Here is a 21,132-nt window from a genome sequence, read left to right as displayed (position 1 = left end):
AATTAGCAAGGCATGGTGGCAGGCTCCTGTAATCCCAGCTACTCGAGAAGCTGAGGTAGGAGAATCGATTGAACCTGAGAGGTTGCAGTGAGCTAAGATTGTACCACTGCATTCCAGTCTGGGCGACAGACTCTCTCAAAAAACAAAAAAACAAAAAAACTATGCTTTCTGCACTAAATTGTCTTGGTACCTCTGTCAAAAATCAACTGACCATAGGTCTCTTTCTGGACTCTTCATTCTGCTCCAATGGTCTGTAAATCTTTTCTTTTCTCCAATATTACACTGCCTCGACTACTATAGTTTTCCAGTAGGTGTGGAAATCAGGTAGTATATGTCTTCCAACTTTGTTAAGAAATGTTTGGATATTCTAGTTCCTTTGACTTTCCATATAAATCTTAGGATCAGTCTATTAGAAGGCTGCCATAACAAAATACCATAGACTGGTGGCTTAAACAACTGAAATTTATTGTCCCATAGTTCTGGCAGCTGAAAGTCTGAGATCAAGCTGGACATGGTGGCTCACGCCTGTAATCACAGCACTTTGGGAGGCTGAGGCAGCTGTATCACCTGAGGTCAGGAGTTCCAAGACCAGCATGGCCAACATGGTGAAACCCCGTCTCTATTAAAAATAAAAAAATTGGCCGGGCGTGGTGGCTCACGCCTGTAATCCCAGCACTTTGGGAGGCCGAGGCGGGCGGATCACGAGGTCAGGAGATCGAGACCATCCTGGTTAACGTGGTGATACCCCGTCTCTACTAAAAATACAAAAAATTAGCCGGGCGTAGTGGCAGGTGCCTGTAATCCCAGCTCCTCGGGAGGCTGAGGCAGGAGAATGGCGTGAACCCGGGGGGCAGAGCTTGCAGTGAGCCGAGATTGCGCCACTGTACTCCAGCCTGGGGGACAGAGCAAGACTCCATCTCAAAAAAACAAAAACAAAAACAAAACCCCAAATTTAGCCAGGTGTGGTGGTGCACACCTGTAGTCCCAGCTACTCAGGATGCTGAGGCAGAACCGCTAGAACCCAGGAGGCAAAGGGTGCAGTGAGTCAAAATCATGCCACTGCACTCTAGCCTTGGCAACAGAGCAAGAATCTGTCTCGAAAAAAAAAAAAAAAAAAAAAAAAAAAAGCTGAGATCAGGGTGCCAGCATGGTATAGTTCTTGTAAAGGCTCTCTTCCTGGCTTGTAGATGGCCACCTTCTCACTATGTCCTCACATGGCAGAGAGCGAATGAGGGAGAACAAGCTCTTTGGTGTCTCTTCTTAGAAGAATACTAACCTCACCATGAGGGCCATGTCCTCATTCAAACCTAATTATCTCTCAAAGATCCCATCTCCAAATACCATGACATGAGGGGGTAGGGTTTCAAAGCATGAAATTTTGGGGAGGACACAATTCAGTCCATAGCAGTCAGCCTGTCAATTTCTATAAAAAATGCTGCTGGGATTTTGTTGGAATTACTCTGAATCTATAGATCACTTTGTGGAGAACGAACAACTTAACAATACTGAATCACTGATACACCAATCAATGAACATGGTTTATCTCTGCATTTTATTTCATTAGAAATCAGTTTTGTAGTTTTCAGTTATAGATCATGAATATATTTTAAAAGATTTATACCCAAATTTTCACGTTTTGGTGCTGTTATAAATGGTAGTTTAAAAAAATTTCAGCTGGGTGCAATGGCTCACAACTGTAATCCCAGCACTTTGGGAGGCCAAGGCAGGAGAACCATTTGAGTCCAGAAGTTTGAGACAAGCCTGGGCAACAAAGTGAGACCTTGTCTCTACAAAAAAATAAGAAAATGTAGCCAGGTGTGGTGCCATGTGCCTATGGTCCCAGTTTCTCAAGGCTGAGGTGGGAGGATTTGTGTGATTCCAGGAGTTTGAGGGTGCAGTGAGCCATGATCATGCCACTGCACTCAAAAGTGAGGCCGGGCGCGGTGGCTCAAGCCTGTAATCCCAGCACTTTGGGAGGCCGAGACGGGTGGATCACGAGGTCAGGAGATCAAGACCATCCTAGCTAACACGGTGAAACCCCGTCTCTACTAAAAAAAAAAAAAACACAAAAAAACTAGCCGGGTGTGGTGGCGGGCGCCTGTAGTCCCAGCTACTCTGGAGGCTGAGGCAGGAGAATGGCTTAAACCCGGGAGGCGGAGCTTGCAGTGAGCTGAGATCCGGCCACTGCACTCCAGCTGGGGCGACAGAGCGAGACTCCATCTCAAAAAAAAAAAAAAAAAAAGTGGGTGACAGAGCAAGACCTTGTCTCAAAAAAAAAAAAAAAAAAAAAAAAATCAATTTCCTATTGTTCATTGCTAGTATATAGAAATTTAATTTTTATTTTTGAGACAGAGTCTCCCACTGCCACCCAGGCTGGAGCGCAGTGGCGCAGTCTTGGCTCACTGCAATCACTGTATCTCTACCTCCCAGGTTCAAGCAATTCTCCTGCCTCAGCCTCCCCAGCAGCTGGGACTATAGGCACATGCCACCATGCCCAGCTAATTTTTGCCTTTTTTTTTTAAATTCTTTTTCAGTAGAGATGGGGTTTCACCATGTGGGCCAGGCTGGTCTTGAACTCCTGACCTCAAGTGATCTACCCGCCTCGGCCTCCTGAAATGCTGGGATTACAGGTATGAGCCACCATGCCCGGACTTGATTGATTTTTTATATGCTGACTTTGTATCCTGCAACCTTGCTAAACTTACTAGCTTTAGTTTTAGTAGTTTTTTTGTAGATTATTTGGGATTGTCTATGAAATAATATTGTCTGTGAGTAGCTAGTACTGTTTTTTCTTTCTAATTTGAAGGCTCTTTATTAAATGGGAGTAGTGAGAATGAACATCCTTGCTTTGTACTTGATCTTAGGAAAAAAGTATTCAGTTTTTCAACATTAACTAAAATTTTTTCATGCTCAAGTTAATGTTTTTATATACATTTACTACGGGAGATAAGGGTAAACATTTTTTACTTAAGAAAATAATGTATCAGCTATTTCAGCTCTCAGACTCCTGGGTAGCAAAGAACTATCTCTGGGCTTATGAAATGTTAATCCATTCAAGCACTTTTTTTGTTTTGTTTTCTTCCTTTCTCAATGCTTTTTTCTTAAAATTATAAACCACAATCAGGAAATACAATTTAAAACTTTGGCATGTAAGGAGTAACAATTGTCTCACATACTCAACGTAATCCGAGCCTAAAGAAAACATTTATATCCTTAACTCATAAATGTATCATCTAAGTAGGATGATATAAGTTAGGGTTAAGGATATAAATGTTTTCTCAGTCAGTCTGGTTAGAGCTTTATCAATTTTACTGACTTTTCCCCAAAGAATCAGCTTGTCTGGTTTTATTAACAGTCTAATGCTGGTCTCACAAAGAGTTGAGAAATGTTCCCTCCTTTCTATGTTCTGGAAAAGTTTTGTAGAATTGGTTTATTTCTTCTTTATGTATTTGGTAAAATTTACTAGTGAAGACAGGTGAGCCATTTTTATGTTAGAAGGTTTGCAACTACAAAAACAATGTATTTCATAGATATAAAACTATTCAGCTTACCTGTTTTTTCTTGAGTGCAATTTGGCAAATAGCATCTTTCAAAGAATGTTTTCATTTCATCTAAGTTGTGAAATTTATGAGTATGGAGTTGTAAGCAGTATTCCCTTACTTTCCTTTTAATGTCTGAAGAGTCTGAGATCTGAAATTGCTGATATATTATTTTAAGTAAAAAGTATTTTATCCATACCCCCACAGTAAATGTATTTATACATTAACTTGAGCATGAAAAAATTTAACTAGGTGAACTGACAGATTCATATTCCTGGAGTTATGGGAGAATTACAGGTTTTCAGAATGCTTAGTGTATTTGACATGCACATTCTTAGGGTGTTTCAGATATATGAAGCATTCTGGTATTAGAAGTAAGAAAAACAAACAAAAAAAGACAGGGGTGTGTGCCTGTGCCCATGGTCCCTATTACTTGGGAGGCTGAGGCAGGAGGATCACTTGAGCCTAGGAGTTCAAGTCCAGCCTGGGTAACACAGCAAGACCCTATCAGGAAGAGAGGACAGGAGAGGGAGAGGGCGAGGGCGAGGGCGAGGGTAAGTCCCAAATGTAAACTCTTATTCCTTTAATAATACTCTTTATATACTGAATCGAGTTCTTATGCTTTACTCTCCCTGCAATTCCAGCAAATGTTTCTACATATATGCTGAATTTAATACCAAAGGTTAGATCTCAAAGCCTTATTAACAACACTTAGAAGTGTGCCTGATAGGAGTCATCATGTTCCTGATACTTACTGATTAGTGAATGAGACAACGTCAAAGAGAAAAATGAATGACTGGTGTACAAAAATCATGAGCGGCAAGACAAAACACCCAACTTAGACTACTACTGTGAGTATTTCAGGCTTGCAAAACAATTCTAATAACTTACCAATAACTCCAAGGCTGGTGAGCCGAAGATACTCAAAGGGACGTGTTTTGCTGACAGTGTGCAAAAAGGGGTACAAAAAAAGTGGGATGTGTGCTGCGAGAAACGCTGACCTGGAAGAAAACAATAATCACATTCACAGCCCAGGGTTGATTTCTAAGGATCCTGAACTTTCAAATTTCTAGGTGGTTAATTCTGTAAGGCCTTAACATTGTCAGAGCAAGGAATCCTTAGGAAACAATGTTACTGGTCATTAGTTTCAATCAATGGTTCTCAAATGGGGTAAATTTTCCCCCCATGTGGCAATGTCTGAAGACATTTTTGATTGTCACAACTCAGGATTATAGAGCACTGTTGGCATCCAGTGGGCAGAGGCCAGAGATGCCATTAAACATCCTACAATGCACAGGACAGTCCTCTCCTGCCCTCTCCTTCCCACCACAAAGATTCATCCAGCCCCAAATGTTAATGGTGCAAAAGTTGAAAACCCTAGTCCAGGTCACAGTGGCTAAGAAAACACACGATTTTCCCTGTAATCAGCAGAAAGTACCTTACAAACTGATTAACTTAAAATATCCAATTGTGGATTTTAAAAAATAGACCACAAAATGCTATTAAGTGTCCCAGAGATTGTCCCAGATTACCTCCCTCACCTATGACTGAATAATAGTATTCACAGGTGCAGTCGAATAAACCTTACAAACCAAGACAACAAAACAAAGCAGCCATTATCAGGCTTACCTGCTATACTTTAATAAGCACATACTTTTTTCTTTGTTAGGGCATTTCAGATACACAAACCATTCTGAAAACAGTTTAGTCAGGCAACTAATATGGAAATCAGTCTATTATTTTATATTATTTATAGTTATACCTTATAGAAGAGCCAACGCCCAAGATTTTTAACACTCAAAGTACTCTTGTGTTTTTATTAAGTGCTTAAAAGTAATTTTCTTAGTAACTTCTCTAAAGCTATGTAAGGTCAGTGCCAACCTAGCATTCATATTTCATAAGGAAACTTAATAAAGAGGAAAGGCTTTAGTAAGATGACTGTTAAGTACTTTTGGGGTCATAGAAGTCCACAAAGTAGATTCCTGAACAGGATTTCCCTTTTCTTAATTTTTCAGATATGACAGGTGGCAAAAATATTTTAACTCACATGCCAATTCTCGCCTATTATAGAGGGCACTGCGAATGCTATGTTAAGAAGGATTCTGAAGTCAAATCTGGGTTCAGTTGGGGAAAAGTGCTAGAAAAATATTTACTAAATTCCTCTTATATGCCATGCACTATGCCTCACAGATGACATAGTGTTAATAACAGGTTAGGGAGTGAGAAGTAGCTATATGCCTGATACCTTTCCTGTAACGTCAACACTGTTTCTTTAAAGTTCTTTGGGTAAAAGTAAACAAGAATCCGGAAGACCAGGGGAGAGAGAGAGAGAGAGAGACACACACACACACACACACACACACACACACACACTCGCTTGCTCTCTCTCTCTTGCATGCCCTTCCTTTTATTATTCAGAGAAAGTTTAGGACCATATTCAATGTATAGCTCCCCCAAATGACTAACCCAAAGCATTTACCTGGTTTCTGGATGTGATGCTACACATTGCAGTAATGCCAGAGCATTGCAAACTCTGTTAGACTGGTGTGCTGTCAAGGTTGGTGGGTTGATAGATGGATAAATATTTACAATTTCCTAAAAAATGGAAATCAGCATCAGATGAATAAAGAATAACTAAAAATTAATTCCCATGGTACTAAAGCAAAACAAAAAAAAGGCAAAGAAAATAGCTCTTAATTCTATGCATCTTTTAAGAACTGAATCATCAAAGAGGGAGTAGAAATAATGCTCATATCCTTTCATCACAAACTTACTTGGCTGAGACTAGCTAAGACATTTCTACATTTGTCTCTAGGAAGATTTCTATGGAGGCAAATGTAGTCATCTACACTTCCTCTTATATTCTCCAGCCACTGAGGCTATCAGTTGAGGGATACTCAAAGTTGTATAATCCCTCCTTTTGCCAGCATCCTGCTTTAAGTTACAGTGATGAGATCGCTGGCCAGAAAGTGTCAAGTCAACCACAGTGACTCATAAAGAAGTTTGAATCTGATTAGGTAGTAACTATAGTAAGGACATGAATCAATGGGTGGCGATATGTATAAACAGCAGTGAATATATGCACTATCTGGCAAAAAGTAATGACTTACTCAATACAATTCCGTTTATATATATATATATATATTTTTGAGACAGTGTCTCACTCTGTCATCCCGGCAGAGTGCAGTGGCATGATCATGGCTCACTGCAGACTCCACCTCCTGGGCTCAATTGATCCTCCCACTTCAGCCTCCTAAGAGGCTGGGATTACAGGGGTATACCACCAAGACTGGCTAATTTTTATATTTTTTTGTAGAGATGATGTTTTGCCATGTTGCCCAGGCTGGTCTCAAACTCCTGGGCTCAAGCAATCCTCCCAACTCGGTCTGCCAAAGTGCTGGGATTACAAGCATGAGCCACTGCACACGGCTACAATTTTCCATTTACATTATTTGTAAAACTTTTACATAGAAAAACGTTCCCATAACAAAGATCAGTTTCTTGGCTAAATGCAATAGAGATGGAATGTAAATTTACTTAAGAGTTGAAAAGTTAATCTAATTATTAGGAATCTGGGGCAATACGTTAATGGATGATCATGCCACTACCTAGGTATTTCAGTATTGTGCCATACCAATTAATTAGCCAACAGTGACCATTCTGGTTTGAACCGAACTTTAGTTATCTATTATTTAATGTACAAGTGTATCCACCTTTAATACTACAGCTGTTATATTTTCTTTGTTTTTTTTTTTTTTTTTTTTTTTTGAGACGGAGTCTCACTCTGTCACCCAAGCTGGAGTGCAGTGGCCGGATCTCAGCTCACTGCAAGCTCCACCTCCCGGGTTCACACCATTCTCCTGCCTCAGCCTCCCGAGTAGCTGGGACTACAGGCGTCCACCACCTCGCCCGGCTAGTTTTTTGTATTTTTTTAGTAGAGACGGGGTTTCACCATGTTAGCCAGGATGGTCTCGATCTCCTGACCTTGTGATCCGCCCGTCTCGGCCTCCCAAAGTGCTGGGATTACAGGCTTGAGCCACCGCGCCCGGCCGCTGTTATATTTTCAACATTTCCTTTCCAGGCCAGGCACGGTGGCTCACGCCTGTAATCCCAATACTTTGGGAGGCCGAGGTGGGTGGATCACAAGGTCAGGAGTTCAAGATCAGCCCGACCAACATGGTGAAACTCCATATCTACTAAAAAAAAAAAAAAAAAAAAAAATAGCCAGGCATAGTGACGCATGCCTGTAATCCCAGCCACTCAGGAGGCTGAGGCAGGAGAACCGCTTGAATCCAGCAGGCAGAGGTTGCAGTGAGCCAGGATTGCACCATTGCACTCCAGTCTGGGAGACAGAGCGAGACTCCGTCTCAAGAAAACAAAACAAAACAAACAAACAAACAAAAACCCTCAAGAAACATTTCTTTTCCATGGAATATATTATACCTTGTGGTCCTTATATTCTACCTTCCACCTTTCTCCCGCTGTCATGTAGATTTATCTTACGGTACTCCTAAAGCTATGTCTGTCAAAGTGTAGTTCTTAGATCACCTGCATCACAATCATCTGGGGGTGGTGAAAGTGCTTATTAAAATATAGAGTAGAGGGCCCACCTCAGACTGACTAAATTGAATCTCTTGGGTAAGGATCCAAGAATTTGCATTTTAACGAATACCTCAGACCTTTCTAAAATAGGTTCTTACGAATGCAGATTTTTAAAGAATCATCCTCCTAAAGTCTTCAAATCATTTGGGCAAAAGTAAAGAAATACACAAGGGTAATGAAAAGAACTGAACTGCCAATCATGGATATAAACCCACCTGTAAAAGTGCTGCAATAGTACCAAATGAATGCCACAGCATGGGTGCAAGGTCAGGAACAGACTCTCGCTTCTTACTTAGCTCCAGCAAAGCATTTTCCCTTGTCTCAGGACTCGACAGCTCATTGATCCACTGATAGATCTTTTCTCTATCCACTTGTGCCAGTGCAGTAGGCACAGGCTTCAGATGAAGACAAGAAAGTAAATATGAGTTTATTAGAGTCAAACCAAGTCTTACCCTGCAACAGAGTTTTAGAGGAAATATATTTTCCATGAATACCAGGGGAGCTTTTCTAAATACATACATTTGATGTCAACTATTCAATCTCTTTGGCAGTTACTGATGAAAATCTAAAATGCACACATACCCTTTGATAATTCCATGTTTAGGAATTTATCCTGTAGGTATAATTGGGCTGTGCTAAAGATATACCAGGATGTTTACTGTTCCACTGTTTTAAAAGCAGAAAACTGGCCAGGCGTGGTGGCACACGCCTGTAATCCCAGCGTTTTGGGAGGCCATGGTGGGTGGATCACTTGAGGTCAGGAGTTCGAGACCAGCCTGGCCAACATGGCGAAACCCCGTCTCTACTAAAAATACAAAAATTAGCTTGGTGTGGTGATGGGCGCCTGTAATCCCAGCTACTCAGGAGGCTGAGACAGGAGAATTGCTTGAATTTGGGAGGTGGAGGTTGTAGTGACCCAAGATACGGCCACTGTACTCCAACCTGGATGACAGAGCAAGAGTGTGTCGCCAAAAAAAAAAAAAAAAAAAAAGCAAAAACAAAAGCCAGGTGTGGTGGTGCATGCCTGTAGTCCTAGCTACTCAGGAGGCTGAGGCACTAGAGTTGCTTGAGTGTGGGAGGTGGAAGTTATAGTGAGCTGAGATTGCACCATTGCACTCCAGCTTGGGCGACAGAGTGAGACTCTGTCTCAATAAATACATAAATAAATGCAGAAAACTGGGCTGGGCGTGGTGGCTCACGCCTGTAATCCCAGCACTTTGGGAGGCCGAGACGGGTGGGTCATGAGGTCAGGAGATGGAGACCATCCTGGCTAACACGATGAAACCCCATCTCTACTAAAAATACAAAAAGTTAGCCAAGCGTGGTGGTGTGCGCTTGTAGTCTCAGCTACTTAGGAGGCTGAGGCAGGAGAATGGCGTGAACCTGGGAGGCGGAGCTTGCAGTGAGCTGAGATCACACCACTGCATTCCAGCCTGGGTGACAGTGCGAGACTCCATCTCAAAAAAAAAAAAAAAAAAAAAAAGCAGAAAACTAACAAGTATCTTCTCAATAAGAGACTGGTTAAATATTGGTGCAGCTTTATAATGTGATACTATGTAGTCCTTTAAAAAAAGCAGCAGCTCTCTATATACTGAATATTGATACTAAGTAAAAACAATAAAAGGGTTACAGAAGAGCATATAAAATGTTTCCATTAATACATACATATATAAAAATAAAAAATACATTCTTACACATTTACATATAACATTTCTAGAAGGACACATAAAAAACTGTTAACTGTAGTTACCTCTAAGGTTGGGGATTCATAGGGAGACTTACTTTTCATTGTTTACACTAAAACCTTTTGCATAAACTTTTTTTTTTTTTTTTTTAAAAACCATATACACATAATAGTTTTTGAGAGAAAAAAAATTATGCCTTCCCATTACTGGTCCCTCCCCAGTGATTCTGACATCCCCCCTCAACTGAGCAGAAAACCTGTAATTTGGAAAAGCTCTCCCTCTCAATGATTCTGCAATATATTATCTAACTACATCCCTTTGAGAACCATTCATTACTTACTCATGTAGGAAATACAGACTTAATAGGGCATGCTTTCATTATTATGCTAAAGAATCACAATATTCCCCCCAAATCTGAGTATTTTATTATTCTCTACAGTCATCAAATATCTTTGTGATCTTGGTTAAGTTCCTTAATTATTCTTATCTGGAAAACAAGATGGGAGACTAGAAAAATGATAATGGCTACCCCTAAGCTTTAAACTGCTAACAAATTCCTGGTGATTTCTATCTCTATGCCCAAAATTCTCAGGTAATTGCCCCCAACCATGAGAAATAAAAGAGGAGGTGGGGAAAAGCTATCTACACTTGCAGATGAGATCACTAATGTTCAGAGGAATTAACTCACTCAATTTAACCAGGTATGAAGTTGCATATTCCTGTACTTTTTTGAACTATAATACAGTTTCTCACAGTACTTACAAGTTCCCAATAGACCTTAGCATGACAGAATGATGACCTACACATTGTACAGATGTAAAGACAAAGAACAAAAAGAACTGCCTTTGTTGAAGAACAGAATTAAGCATAAAATAGACTTTGAGTGGATTCAAATTTACTCTATCCAACCTGAATAATGGCCTTTTAAAAATGGAAGCTTGATTATAAGCTCTTAGCCTGATGTTTATTATTTCACTAGCCTGACAGAAAGAACCACAACGTGTTCTGCTAAATAGACTGAAATACAATGCAGCTTAAGCTTTCTTTGAGTGCCTTACAGTAATCTGCTAAAAGCTGTTTTGTAACTCCCTTCAGGGATGGCCCTCAAGGAATCAATCATAGGCTCTTAGAGCAACAATAAGATAGAAGGAATCTGGTAGCTTTTTTCCTCCTTTCCCCACAGCAAAAGCAGTGTTGTTCAGGCACTTGCCCTTTCTAGGCAGCCACAAACAGGCCCTCAACTTAAAAACTATTTTTGGAAATGTAATTCCTACCTGAAGATAGGGTATGTGTTTATTTAGAATATTACATCACCTTAGACGCTCAGCAGGAACACAAGATAAAATTTTAGCATTAGGTTTCCTGCCCAGTCTCTTGGATGACCCCACAATCCAGTAACTAAAGGAGGCCTCACAGACACTGGTCTGGCAATACAGTACCTATCCTGATTAATCAGTACCCATTCCAGTCGATCTTCCCCAAAGTCTTGTCATACAGATACCACCATCAGTAAACTCCATCACCCCTACTAGAGCCAGTCTGTGACTTGCAGTTGGCATCTTGTACCCCATCTTTGCCCTTGTAACCACTGATTTGCATACCATGACTCCTGAACACCAGGCCCCATCCCCACATATTCTCTTTCTGGAGCTGGCCTGATGCCCGCAGAGAAGATGGCACTGCTGGCAGTGGTGTGGGCACTCTGAAAGGCCAATGCCTGGTGCGTACATGGGTTCCTAAAGCCATGGACACCTGCTGCTAGCAGTATTCCAATTTGTGAGATTATTTGTGGGGGCTGCAGCCTCCATGTGCTTTTGATTCTAAGAGAGCTAGAACCATGTCAGATGGGTGGTAATGTGGCCCCCATGGGCACTAGCTTGGTGTTATGGGTTCTGCTGTCATTCTAGCCAAAAGGAGGGCAGTTTGGTGCCAGGAAATATCTAGGGTAGGGATCCTCCTTTTCATCATCCCTGCTGAATTTCACCCCCAATTTAATAGCAGTAGTAAGTTACACCAACTGAATACCCACCTGTCATGGGACGAATACAATTTTTTAAAAATAAAAATGAGAGCTTAAAACATACAGGGCTTACTCTGCCAGGCACTGTCCTAAATACTTATAATACTTATCAGCACTCTCATTTTATAGATAAGGAAAATCTGAGGCACAGAGAAGTTATTTAAAATTTAAATGGCAAGCTAGGATTTGTACCCAGGTGGCACAGGGTGTGGCACAGTGTGTGCCACCCAGTATGGCAACAGGGCCCACACTTCTGCTTTGCTAATACAGCTTCTCATCTGCCTGAAAGACGAAATCTGATCTAAAGATGACTTTTTTTTTTCCCCCCTGAGATGGAGCCTCGCTCTCTCTCCCAGGCTGGAGTGCAGTGGTGTGATCTCAGCTTACTGCAACTTCCGCCTCCCAGGTTCAAGCGATTCTTCTGCCTCAGCCTCCCCAGTAGCTGGGACTACAGGCATGTGCCACCATGTCCGGCTAATTTTTGTATGTTTAGTAGAGTTGGGATCTCACCACGTTGGCCAGGCTGATCTCAAACTCCTGACCTCAAGTGATCTGCCTGCCTTGGCCTCCCAAAGTGCTGGAATTACAGGTGTAAGCCACTGTGCTCAGCCTAAAAATGACTTTCTAATAAATTATATTACTTGACCTAGACAATATAGTTAATACGTAAAAATCTCAGACAGTAAGTAAAATGTTATCGGTGGTAGTTCAACAAAATCTGAAAGAACACTCAGTACCATGAACAGTAGCATTGATGTTAGGAGAAATTCTCTACTTATTGAGATTACAAAGCACTTAATAGGTGTTGTTTTCAGAGAGAAGTCAGTGCAATAGTTTGACATAGTTCCCTGTGTCACATTATGGATCAGATGGGGCATTAATTTACTTACTGAGAACCACCAATACAAACACACAGACATATAACAAGCAATTTTATAACACACATATAGGAATTTCATTGTTTTGGAGAGTAAAAGGGAAAACATTCTCATATTTTGAGTTATATATTAGTCTATACAACCAGATGATTGGTAAAATATTTTGGACGTCATCCCTAAATAAAACACCAAAACTCAAAATGTATCTTACTCTTCTTCCATATCCCAAGAGTTATTTAGGCCCATCTTTCACAAAAAAGAATCTGTAATTCACATCTTTTTAAAAAGAGGTGGGCAATAGAATGGCAGGTGAGGGAAGAGAGAGTTCTGTTGTACTCCCCTTTTTTAAAAACATGGTTTCATTTAATGATCACAACAAGGTAGTTATTAACCTCATTTAACAACTGATGAAACCACAGGCAGACAACAGGCAGATTTACTCCTCATGCCACTCTGTAATGATCACCTCTAAAGATTCCTAGTGCAGATGCTACAACTCTTTGAACTTTTAATTTACTAATACATTTCTAAGGCTGTAGCTGATATGGAACTCAATCTAGTAGCACACATTGCTCACTGACAGGCAAGCAAATTCATCTATGACTTCCCTACTGGAGATTACCTTATTTGAAGCATTAACAATAATTGCAGGATACCAACCAAGAAAGCAGAGGTTAACATTTTTTGAGGCACAGACCCTTTAAGAATCAAATGAAGGGCCAGGCACGGTGGCTCAAGCCTGTAATCCCAGCACTTTGGGAGGCCGAGACGGTGGATCACAAGATCAGGAGATCAAGACCATCCTGGCTAACACGGTGAAACTCCATCTCTACTAAAAAATACAAAAAACTAGCCGGGCGAGGTGGCGGGCGCCTGTAGTCCCAGCTACTCGGGAGGCTGAGGCAGGAGAATGGCCTAAACCCGGGAGGCGCAGCTTGCAGTGAGCCGAGATCTAGCCACTGCACTCCAGCCTGGGCGACAGAGCGAGACTCCGTCTCAAAAAAAAAAAAAAAAAAAAAAAGAATCAAATGAAGGCCAGGCGTGGTGGCTCACGCCTGTAATCCCAGCACTTTGGGATGCTGAGGCAGGTGGATCACGAGGTCAGGAGTTTGAGACCATCCTGGCTAACACGGTGAAACCTCGTCTCTACTAAAACTACAAAAAAATTAGCCAGGCGTGGTGGCGGGTGCCTGTAGTCCCAGCTACTCGGGAGGCTGAGGCAGGAGAATGGCCTAAACCCGGGAGGCGGAGCTTGCAGTGAGCCGAGATCCGGCCACTGCACTCCAGCCTGGGCGACAGAGCCAGACTCCATCTCAAAAAAAAAAAAAAAAAAAAAAGAATCAAATGAAGGCCAGGCGTGGTGGCTCACGCCTGTAATCCCAGCACTTTGGGATGCTGAGGCAGGTGGATCACGAGGTCAGGAGATTGAGACTATCCTGGCTAGTGCAGTGAAACCCCGTCTCTACTAAAAATACAAAAAAATTAGCTGGGCGTGGTGGCGGGCGCCTGTAGTCCCAGCTACTAGGGAGGCTGAGGCAGAATGGTGTAAACCTGGGAGGGGGACAGAGCTTGCAGTGAGCCGAGATTGCGCCACTGCACTCCAGCCTGAGTAACAGAGTGAGACTGTCTCACAAAAAAAAAAAAAAAAAAAAAAAAAATCAAATCAAATGAAAATTGTGGATCCTTTCCTCAGAAAAATACACAACTGCAAAACCACAAAAACCTACACATAATTTTAGGGAGTTCACAGAGTTCCTGCAATGCATCCATGTACCCAGGATTAAGAATCTGTTTATCAAGCTGAAGAACAGGAAAGACCTCAATTTGCAAGTAACTACATGAGTATATAATTGGAACACACACTGGCGTGGGAGCCTGAAGTGGCTTCAAAACCCAGTTTTGCTTTTTCTAGAATTGTGTGACCTAGGATAAGTCACTTAACTTTCCAAACCTCAATTTTCTCATTGTTAAACTGAAGGAACTATATTAGATAATTGCCAGTCTCAGGCAGTTCTAAAATCTTAGAAATTACTTAGTTCTTAGTTGTGAGAGTCTAATCTAAGCGACTCTTTTTTAAAAAAATAAACTTTGATGTATAATTTGCATACAATAAAACTGAACTCATTTTAACTGTACACTTCAATAGATTTTCGAGAAATTTATACACCTAAGTAACCGTTACCATAGTGAAGATATAGATCCATTCGCCCCAAAGAGTTCTCTAATGCCCTTTTCAGTAAACCCTTACTCAGCCTGAAGCAATCATGGGTGTTTTCTGCTACTATAGATTAGGTCTGCCTTTTCCAGAAATTATTAATAGGCAGCAACATTTATTGAGCACACCATGTGTCAGGCACTGTGGATTACATCATTTTATTCTCAAAATTCTAAGAGGAAACAGGTTAATAGAGGTTTAACATGCTCAAGGTCACACAGTCAATATATAGCAGAATGAGACTGAAACTCCACTCTCTAGAATCGATGAGTTCTACCTGGTCTAAAAGAAAGAAAGCACAAATACTCCTCCAAGTTGAAGAAATTACTCTTAAGAACCCAACAAAACTTTCTTAAATTTAATAGTGCCTTAGCACAGAACTCATTAACAGCTGGATTTGGATACACAGTGAGCTCAATTACATAAGCTGGACACATAGAATCATCATGAGAAGTCTGATTTAGATTATGAGTTATCACCCTTAACACTTTCAAGAATAGAAAAAAGCTCTATTGTACATTACCGTAGATTATTAATTGTAACCTGCTAGAGTCAACAGTCCTGGCCAGGCACAGAGACAGGCTCACACCTGTAATCCCAGGCCGAAGTTGGTGGATCACTTGCGGTCAGGGGATCGAGGCCAGCCATGGTCAAAACAGTGAAACCCTGCCCCTACTAAAGATACAAAAATTAGCCTGCTGTGGTGACGTGTGCCTGTAATCCCAGCTACTCGGGAGGCTGAGGTGGGAGAATCGACTGAACCCAGAAGGTGGAGGTTGCAGGGAGCCAAGATCACGCCACTGCACTCCAGCCTGGGTAACAAAGCAAGACCCTGTCTCAAAAACATAAAATAAAATAAAAAAATAAAGTCAAAAGTCCTGTTCTTTTAATGAGTGTGTTAAAAAACTTTTACATTATCAAAATTTAGTAACTCTCCCTCCTTTTCTATTTAATGATTTGTATATGGAAAATGTATTTCAAATGACACCTTTTTTTCCCCTCAAGAAAGCTTAACACACAGATAAGACATTTACCAAAGCAAGTTAGCAATGGTTAATTCCAAGTGTCACAAACACAGTGTACTGACAGTTTAAGTTGGTCTTCTATTTCTGAAAGATCTTAACACATAATGTGAAAAGTATAAAGATGTTTATAAGTTATTTTAAATAAAACACATTGACATTTATCTATAAATGGTAAAGAAAATGATTTCCTTCTCTGAGTAAACTAAAAAATTGACGTTGATGGTTTCTTAAACAGAAAATAGCCAAATTATCAATGCAACTTTATGTTTAAGTGTCAAAATAGCTGTTTATTTTCCTGCCAATAAGTAAAGAATGGAATCAGACTGAAATAGAGATTATTTTCCCAAGTCTGGAGATCAACATGTAGATTTGGGTGTCAGCACGGTATTCCAAGAAAATGAACTTTCTAATAGTGCTGGAAGTACTAAATTAGCTTACCTTCACAATTTTATAAGAGCCAGAATGTATCTTATTTTATTTTATTTATTTATTTTTTAAGACGGAGTTTCGCTCTTGTTGCCCAGGCTGGAGTGCAATGGTGCGATCTCAGCTCACTGCAACCTGTACCTCCCAGGTTCAAGCGATTGTCCTGCATCAGCCTCCCAAGTAGCTGGGATTACAGGTGCATGCCACGACACCACGCTAATTTTTGTATTTTCAGCAGAGACAGGTTTCACCACGATGGCCAGGCTGGTCTCGAACTCCTGACCTCATGATCCACCTGCCTTGGCCTCCCAAAGTGCTGGGATGACAGGCATGAGCCACCGTGCCCAGCCCAGAATGTATTTTTTCAAAATAACTTTTCAAAAATGAAAGTCAGTAAGCAAAGATAAGTTAGGCAATTTGCCTAAAGCTTCATCAGGAGACTAGGGAGGAGAAAGTGAATTAGATCCTTTAGAGTGCAGTGTTTTTTCTACTTGCCAAAGAGGAAGGCATCTGGGAGTCCATGACAGCTTCAATAAAAAGATGTAAAATAACTAATGATGCTGCTGGTTAGGTGGAAAGTGAGAGAAAGACAAGTGTTTGGGGATGCTAGAATTGTCAGTGGGAATCAGAGGGAAATTAAAAACAAAACAAAAACGCATCTCCTTAAAGGCTTACCTCTGGTTGTTTTACAAGCATAATATCCATTATAGAATACCTATGGCATGCAAAGATTTGTAGGTTTTTTTTTTTTTTCCCTTTGAGACGGGGTCTCACTATGTTGCCTAGGCTGAAGTGCTGTAGCACGATCATGGCTCACTGCAGCTGGAAAATTTTCAAACATATTTTGTAGAGATAGGTTCCTACTGTGCTGCCAAGGCTGGTCTTGAACTCCTGGCCTCAAGTGATCCTCCTGCCTTGGCCTCCCAAAGTGCTGGGATTATAGGTGTGAGCCTTTAATTTGAGAATTAAATTCCCAAAGCTGAAGTCTGAGAACAAGTAACATATCAGTGAATGAACCTAGCCAACCACTGAGCATTTTGTTATTCTTTTTTTTTTTCTTTTAAAGATGGAGTCTTGCTCGTCTCCCAGGCTGGAGTGCAATGGCGTGATTTTGACTCACTGCAACCTCTGCATCCTGGGTTCAAGCGATTCTCCTTCCTCAGCCTCCTGAGTAGCTGGGATTACAGAAGCCCGCCACCACGCCCAGCTAATTTTTGTATTTTTAGTAGAAACGAAGTTTCACCATGTTGGCCAGGCTAGTCTCGAACTCCTGACCTCAGGTGATCCACCCGCCTTGGCCTCCCAAAGTGCTGGGATTACAGGCGTGAGCCACAGTGCCTGGCCGCATTCTGTTATTCTTATTTAATCTTTAGAATAATCCTGTGTGGTATTTCTGTCCTTATTTATCAGACGAGACAAAAAAAGAAATTATGCTCAATGGTGGCAGTAATGAACATATGAAGATGTTAGGATGTATTCCATCAAGAATGACAACAGCAAGGCTGGGCGCAGTGGCTCATGCCTGTAATCCCAGCACTTTGGGAGGCTGAGGCGGGCAGATCACCTGAGGTCAGGAGTTTGAGACCAGGCTGACCAACATGAAGAAACCCCGTCTCTACTAAAAATACAAAAAAAAAAAAAAAAGAAAAAAAAAGAAAAATTAGCCGGTTGTGGTGGCTAATGCCTGTATAATCCCAGCTAGTTGGGAGGTTGAGGCAGGAGAATCGCTTGAACCCGGGAGGTGGAGGTTGCTGTGAGTTCAGATCTTGCTATTGCACTCCAGCCTGGGCAACAAGAGTGAAACTCCGTCTGAAAAAAAAAAAAAAAAAAAAAAAAAAAAGAATCACAACAGCCTACTACACATTTCTAGCATACTACTACTCAAGAGTCAAAATTTAAGATACTTCCCATACTATCTCAAGTTTTCCTTCTACTGAATAATATCCTGCATTTACATGTGACTACATTCTCTCTCTCTTTTTAATAGACAAGGTCTTGCTATGTTGCTCAGCCTAGAGTCCAGTGGCCATTCACTGCCTTCAGGTGCCTTCATAGCACACAGTAGCCTGGGACTCCTGGGCTGAAGTGATCCTCCCTCCTTAGCCTCCCAAGTAGCTGGGACTATGGGTACACAACACCTGGCTTACATTCTCATTTGGCAGTACTTTGTATCTCCCTAGCTGAAATGATAATTTACCTACTATTTAAAAAAAGAGATAAAGGCACAGATACACACTTTCATTGTTAGGCAGAAAGTAAGCATCTTCTGAAGTGGCTTTGATTATTCTGGGGACTGTTGCATGCATTAATTATGCTTCTCAAATTCCAGTGAGTTATATGTATCATTACTGTCCCTTTACCCAGATCAGAATAGTGCAGTTTGGTTCAATGGAAGGCATGAAAAATTGAGAATGAGGTGGTTCAACTTTTTATGTTTTAGTTTCCTCACTAGCTAAATATATCCTAGTGAATGAGTGGTATCAAGGAATTTGTCAGAACTGCTGTGAGGTCCAAACATCATAAGCGAAAGTGCATCTAAAAGTTCAAATTTTAAAATTAATGTAAGGCATTGAAAATTTAAAGAAACATGTATTGAGTACTTATAAGTAATGTACTACAGCTTTAATGGTTGTTTAAAAGATGCATTAGAGAGCGACAGAAAATAAAAGGAATAGCTACAGAGTTTGGGAAGGCACAGGGAAAGAGTGGCTCAGTATCAAAGCTAAAATTCTGGCGAACACACAATCAGATTTTGAGAGATGGACAAGTCAACCTTGGAATAATTTCCCTTATTGGGGCCGGGCGCGGTGGCTCAAGCCTGTAATCCCAGCACTTTGGGAGGCCGAGACGGGTGGATCACGAGGTCAGGAGATCGAGACCATCCTGGCTAACACGGTGAAACCCCGTCTCTACTAAAAAATACAAAAAAACTAGCCGGGCGAGGTGGTGGGTGCCTATAGTCCCAGCTACTCGGGAGGCTGAGGCAGGAGAATGGCGTAAACCCGGGAGGCGGAGCTTGCAGTGAGCCGAGATCCGGCCACTGCACTCCAGCCTGGGCAACAAAGCGAGACTCCGTCTCAAAAAAAAAAAAAAAAAAAAAAAAAGAATAATTTCCCTTATTTAACCTGTCTTTCCCTTAATAGCAGCACACTCATCTTTCAACTTGCGTTTCCCCACATTACATATATAATTTGGGAGAAGGAACAAAAAAGCTAGGGGAATTGCAACGACCTAATTGAGGTATAAAAGATACTCTCTACATTTAATAGTTATAAACACTTAGAAACATTATGATAGGAGGCAGAGATACCAACAGCACTGGGAATGACGATGGAGATCAAATCTCAAAAAGCAGTTTTCTATAGCTTAGTCACACTTGGCTCAATTTTTCACTTTTTGTACTTAAAGGCATGGCAATTTTTGGTGCTTTATTTAGTAATTACGTCATTTTGCCTGATAATACAATTTCAGTACATCACTTTCCTTAAATCATTTCCCTTTGGTTAAACAGAAAAAGCAGAAATGGTCTTCGGGCAGGTGTGTTCAAATCAAATGATCTCCTTTCACCATCATGGCTATGTTCTTTCAGTGGTCACCTTCCCTTCAATATTCTTTCATGCAGCAAAGTATCTCAGTCTTTATCTTGTACTAGGAACTGTCCTGGCACCGGGGAAACCATGTCAACAGGGCCCACATGATCCCTGTCCCTGCCTTCAAGGAGACAGACAACAAATAAGCGAATACAATAATTACACAGGGAACAAGGCTGTAAAGGGTACTCTACTAAAGTTAGAAGCTGCGGAACTAATTTGAAAAGGATAGTCAGGGAAGGCCACTCAGATAGATTTAGGCAGAGACCTGAAGAAAGACGGATTTGGATAAACAGTTTAAGGAGAAGAAGGAGAATTCAAGGAAGAGGTACCAATTACACTCATGCTGTGTGTGTAAAGGAGGAGGGATAAGAAGAACATTCACTCTAGGCGTAGAGACCACAAAGTGCATGTTGGAGAAGAAAAGCGCGTTGCATTGGGTTAGGTGGCCAGTGTAGCTGAAGCTTGAGGAGGAGACATAAAACGAGATTATAAACGTGGGTTAAGGACCACATCATACAGGGCCTTTGTAGGCTATGGCAAGGAGTCTAGATTTTATTTAAATGCCAAGAGAAGTAGGATTACTTCAGACAGCTGAATTACACTTTCTTTTCCGTTAAAAGATCACGCGGGTAAAACGAGATGTGTCGAGTAAAGTTTTAAACGCAGAGAACCTAAGTCAGATGCAAAAATTACGCACTTCTTCGGGCCTCAGGTTTTCCATAAGTAAAGCAAGTGGTTTGAACTAGAAGCCATTTCCTTCCCGCTGCGACGCGGTGAGTTCTGAGAGCGCGAGCCGCGTCAGATTGACCATGGAATTCCCCTCATCGACGCCGGCGCCCAGAACACAACTGGCGCCCTGAAACTGTTGGTCAGCTCAAAAAATCAATGAATGGCCTGCTACGGGCGCGGGACCAGGCCCTGGCGCCCGCAAAGAACGCGATGGGTCGCGCTGGAGGCCGCGAGATGCGTCCGGCGAGGAAATACAGGCCGGCTCCACCACAACCAAAGCGTGCCGAGGAGGGGAATCGGGGCCTCGTAGGTTGAGTACAGAAAAAATCAGACTAGGGACCCGACACCGGGAACTAGGAGAGAAGGCCGAAACGTGGGTCTGAGGAAGGATTCTGGTTCCAGGCCTGGGGACCCAGCCAC

At 41.5% G+C, this 21,132-nt stretch overlaps 2 protein-coding genes and 1 long non-coding RNA gene across 4 annotated transcripts in view; 1 reads left to right on the top strand and 2 right to left on the bottom strand.

Annotated features, from left to right (window-relative positions):
• Window positions 1-21,132, bottom strand: part of LOC105481217 (CCR4-NOT transcription complex subunit 9) — a 31,070-nt gene that overhangs the window by 9,767 nt on the left and 171 nt on the right. For both annotated transcript variants that reach the window (XM_011740618.3, XM_011740620.3), the window contains exons 2-4: window positions 8,357-8,536; window positions 6,019-6,134; window positions 4,431-4,540 (exon numbers count right to left, since the gene is read on the bottom strand). In XM_011740618.3, the coding sequence (XP_011738920.1) occupies window positions 4,431-4,540; window positions 6,019-6,134; window positions 8,357-8,536 (406 nt within the window). The remainder of the gene's footprint in view (window positions 1-4,430; window positions 4,541-6,018; window positions 6,135-8,356; window positions 8,537-21,132) is intronic.
• Window positions 19,804-21,130, bottom strand: LOC139357218 (uncharacterized). Its single transcript, XR_011610059.1, has 2 exons — window positions 20,566-21,130; window positions 19,804-20,101 (listed from the first exon to the last, which is right to left on the bottom strand). It is a non-coding gene; the product is annotated as an uncharacterized lncRNA (long non-coding RNA).
• LOC105481220 (ubiquitin specific peptidase 37) overlaps window positions 20,996-21,132 on the top strand; it is a 125,916-nt gene continuing 125,779 nt past the window's right edge. Inside the window, exon 1 of the mRNA XM_071073383.1 lies at window positions 20,996-21,018. The gene's annotated coding sequence lies outside the window, so the exon portion shown is untranslated. The remainder of the gene's footprint in view (window positions 21,019-21,132) is intronic.

Source organism: Macaca nemestrina, chromosome 11, assembly GCF_043159975.1.
Source record: "Macaca nemestrina isolate mMacNem1 chromosome 11, mMacNem.hap1, whole genome shotgun sequence".
Classification (NCBI taxonomy): domain Eukaryota; kingdom Metazoa; phylum Chordata; class Mammalia; order Primates; family Cercopithecidae; genus Macaca; species Macaca nemestrina.
The sequence above is the reverse complement of the archived record's forward strand: the minus strand, read 5'-3'. Positions and strand labels throughout refer to the sequence as shown.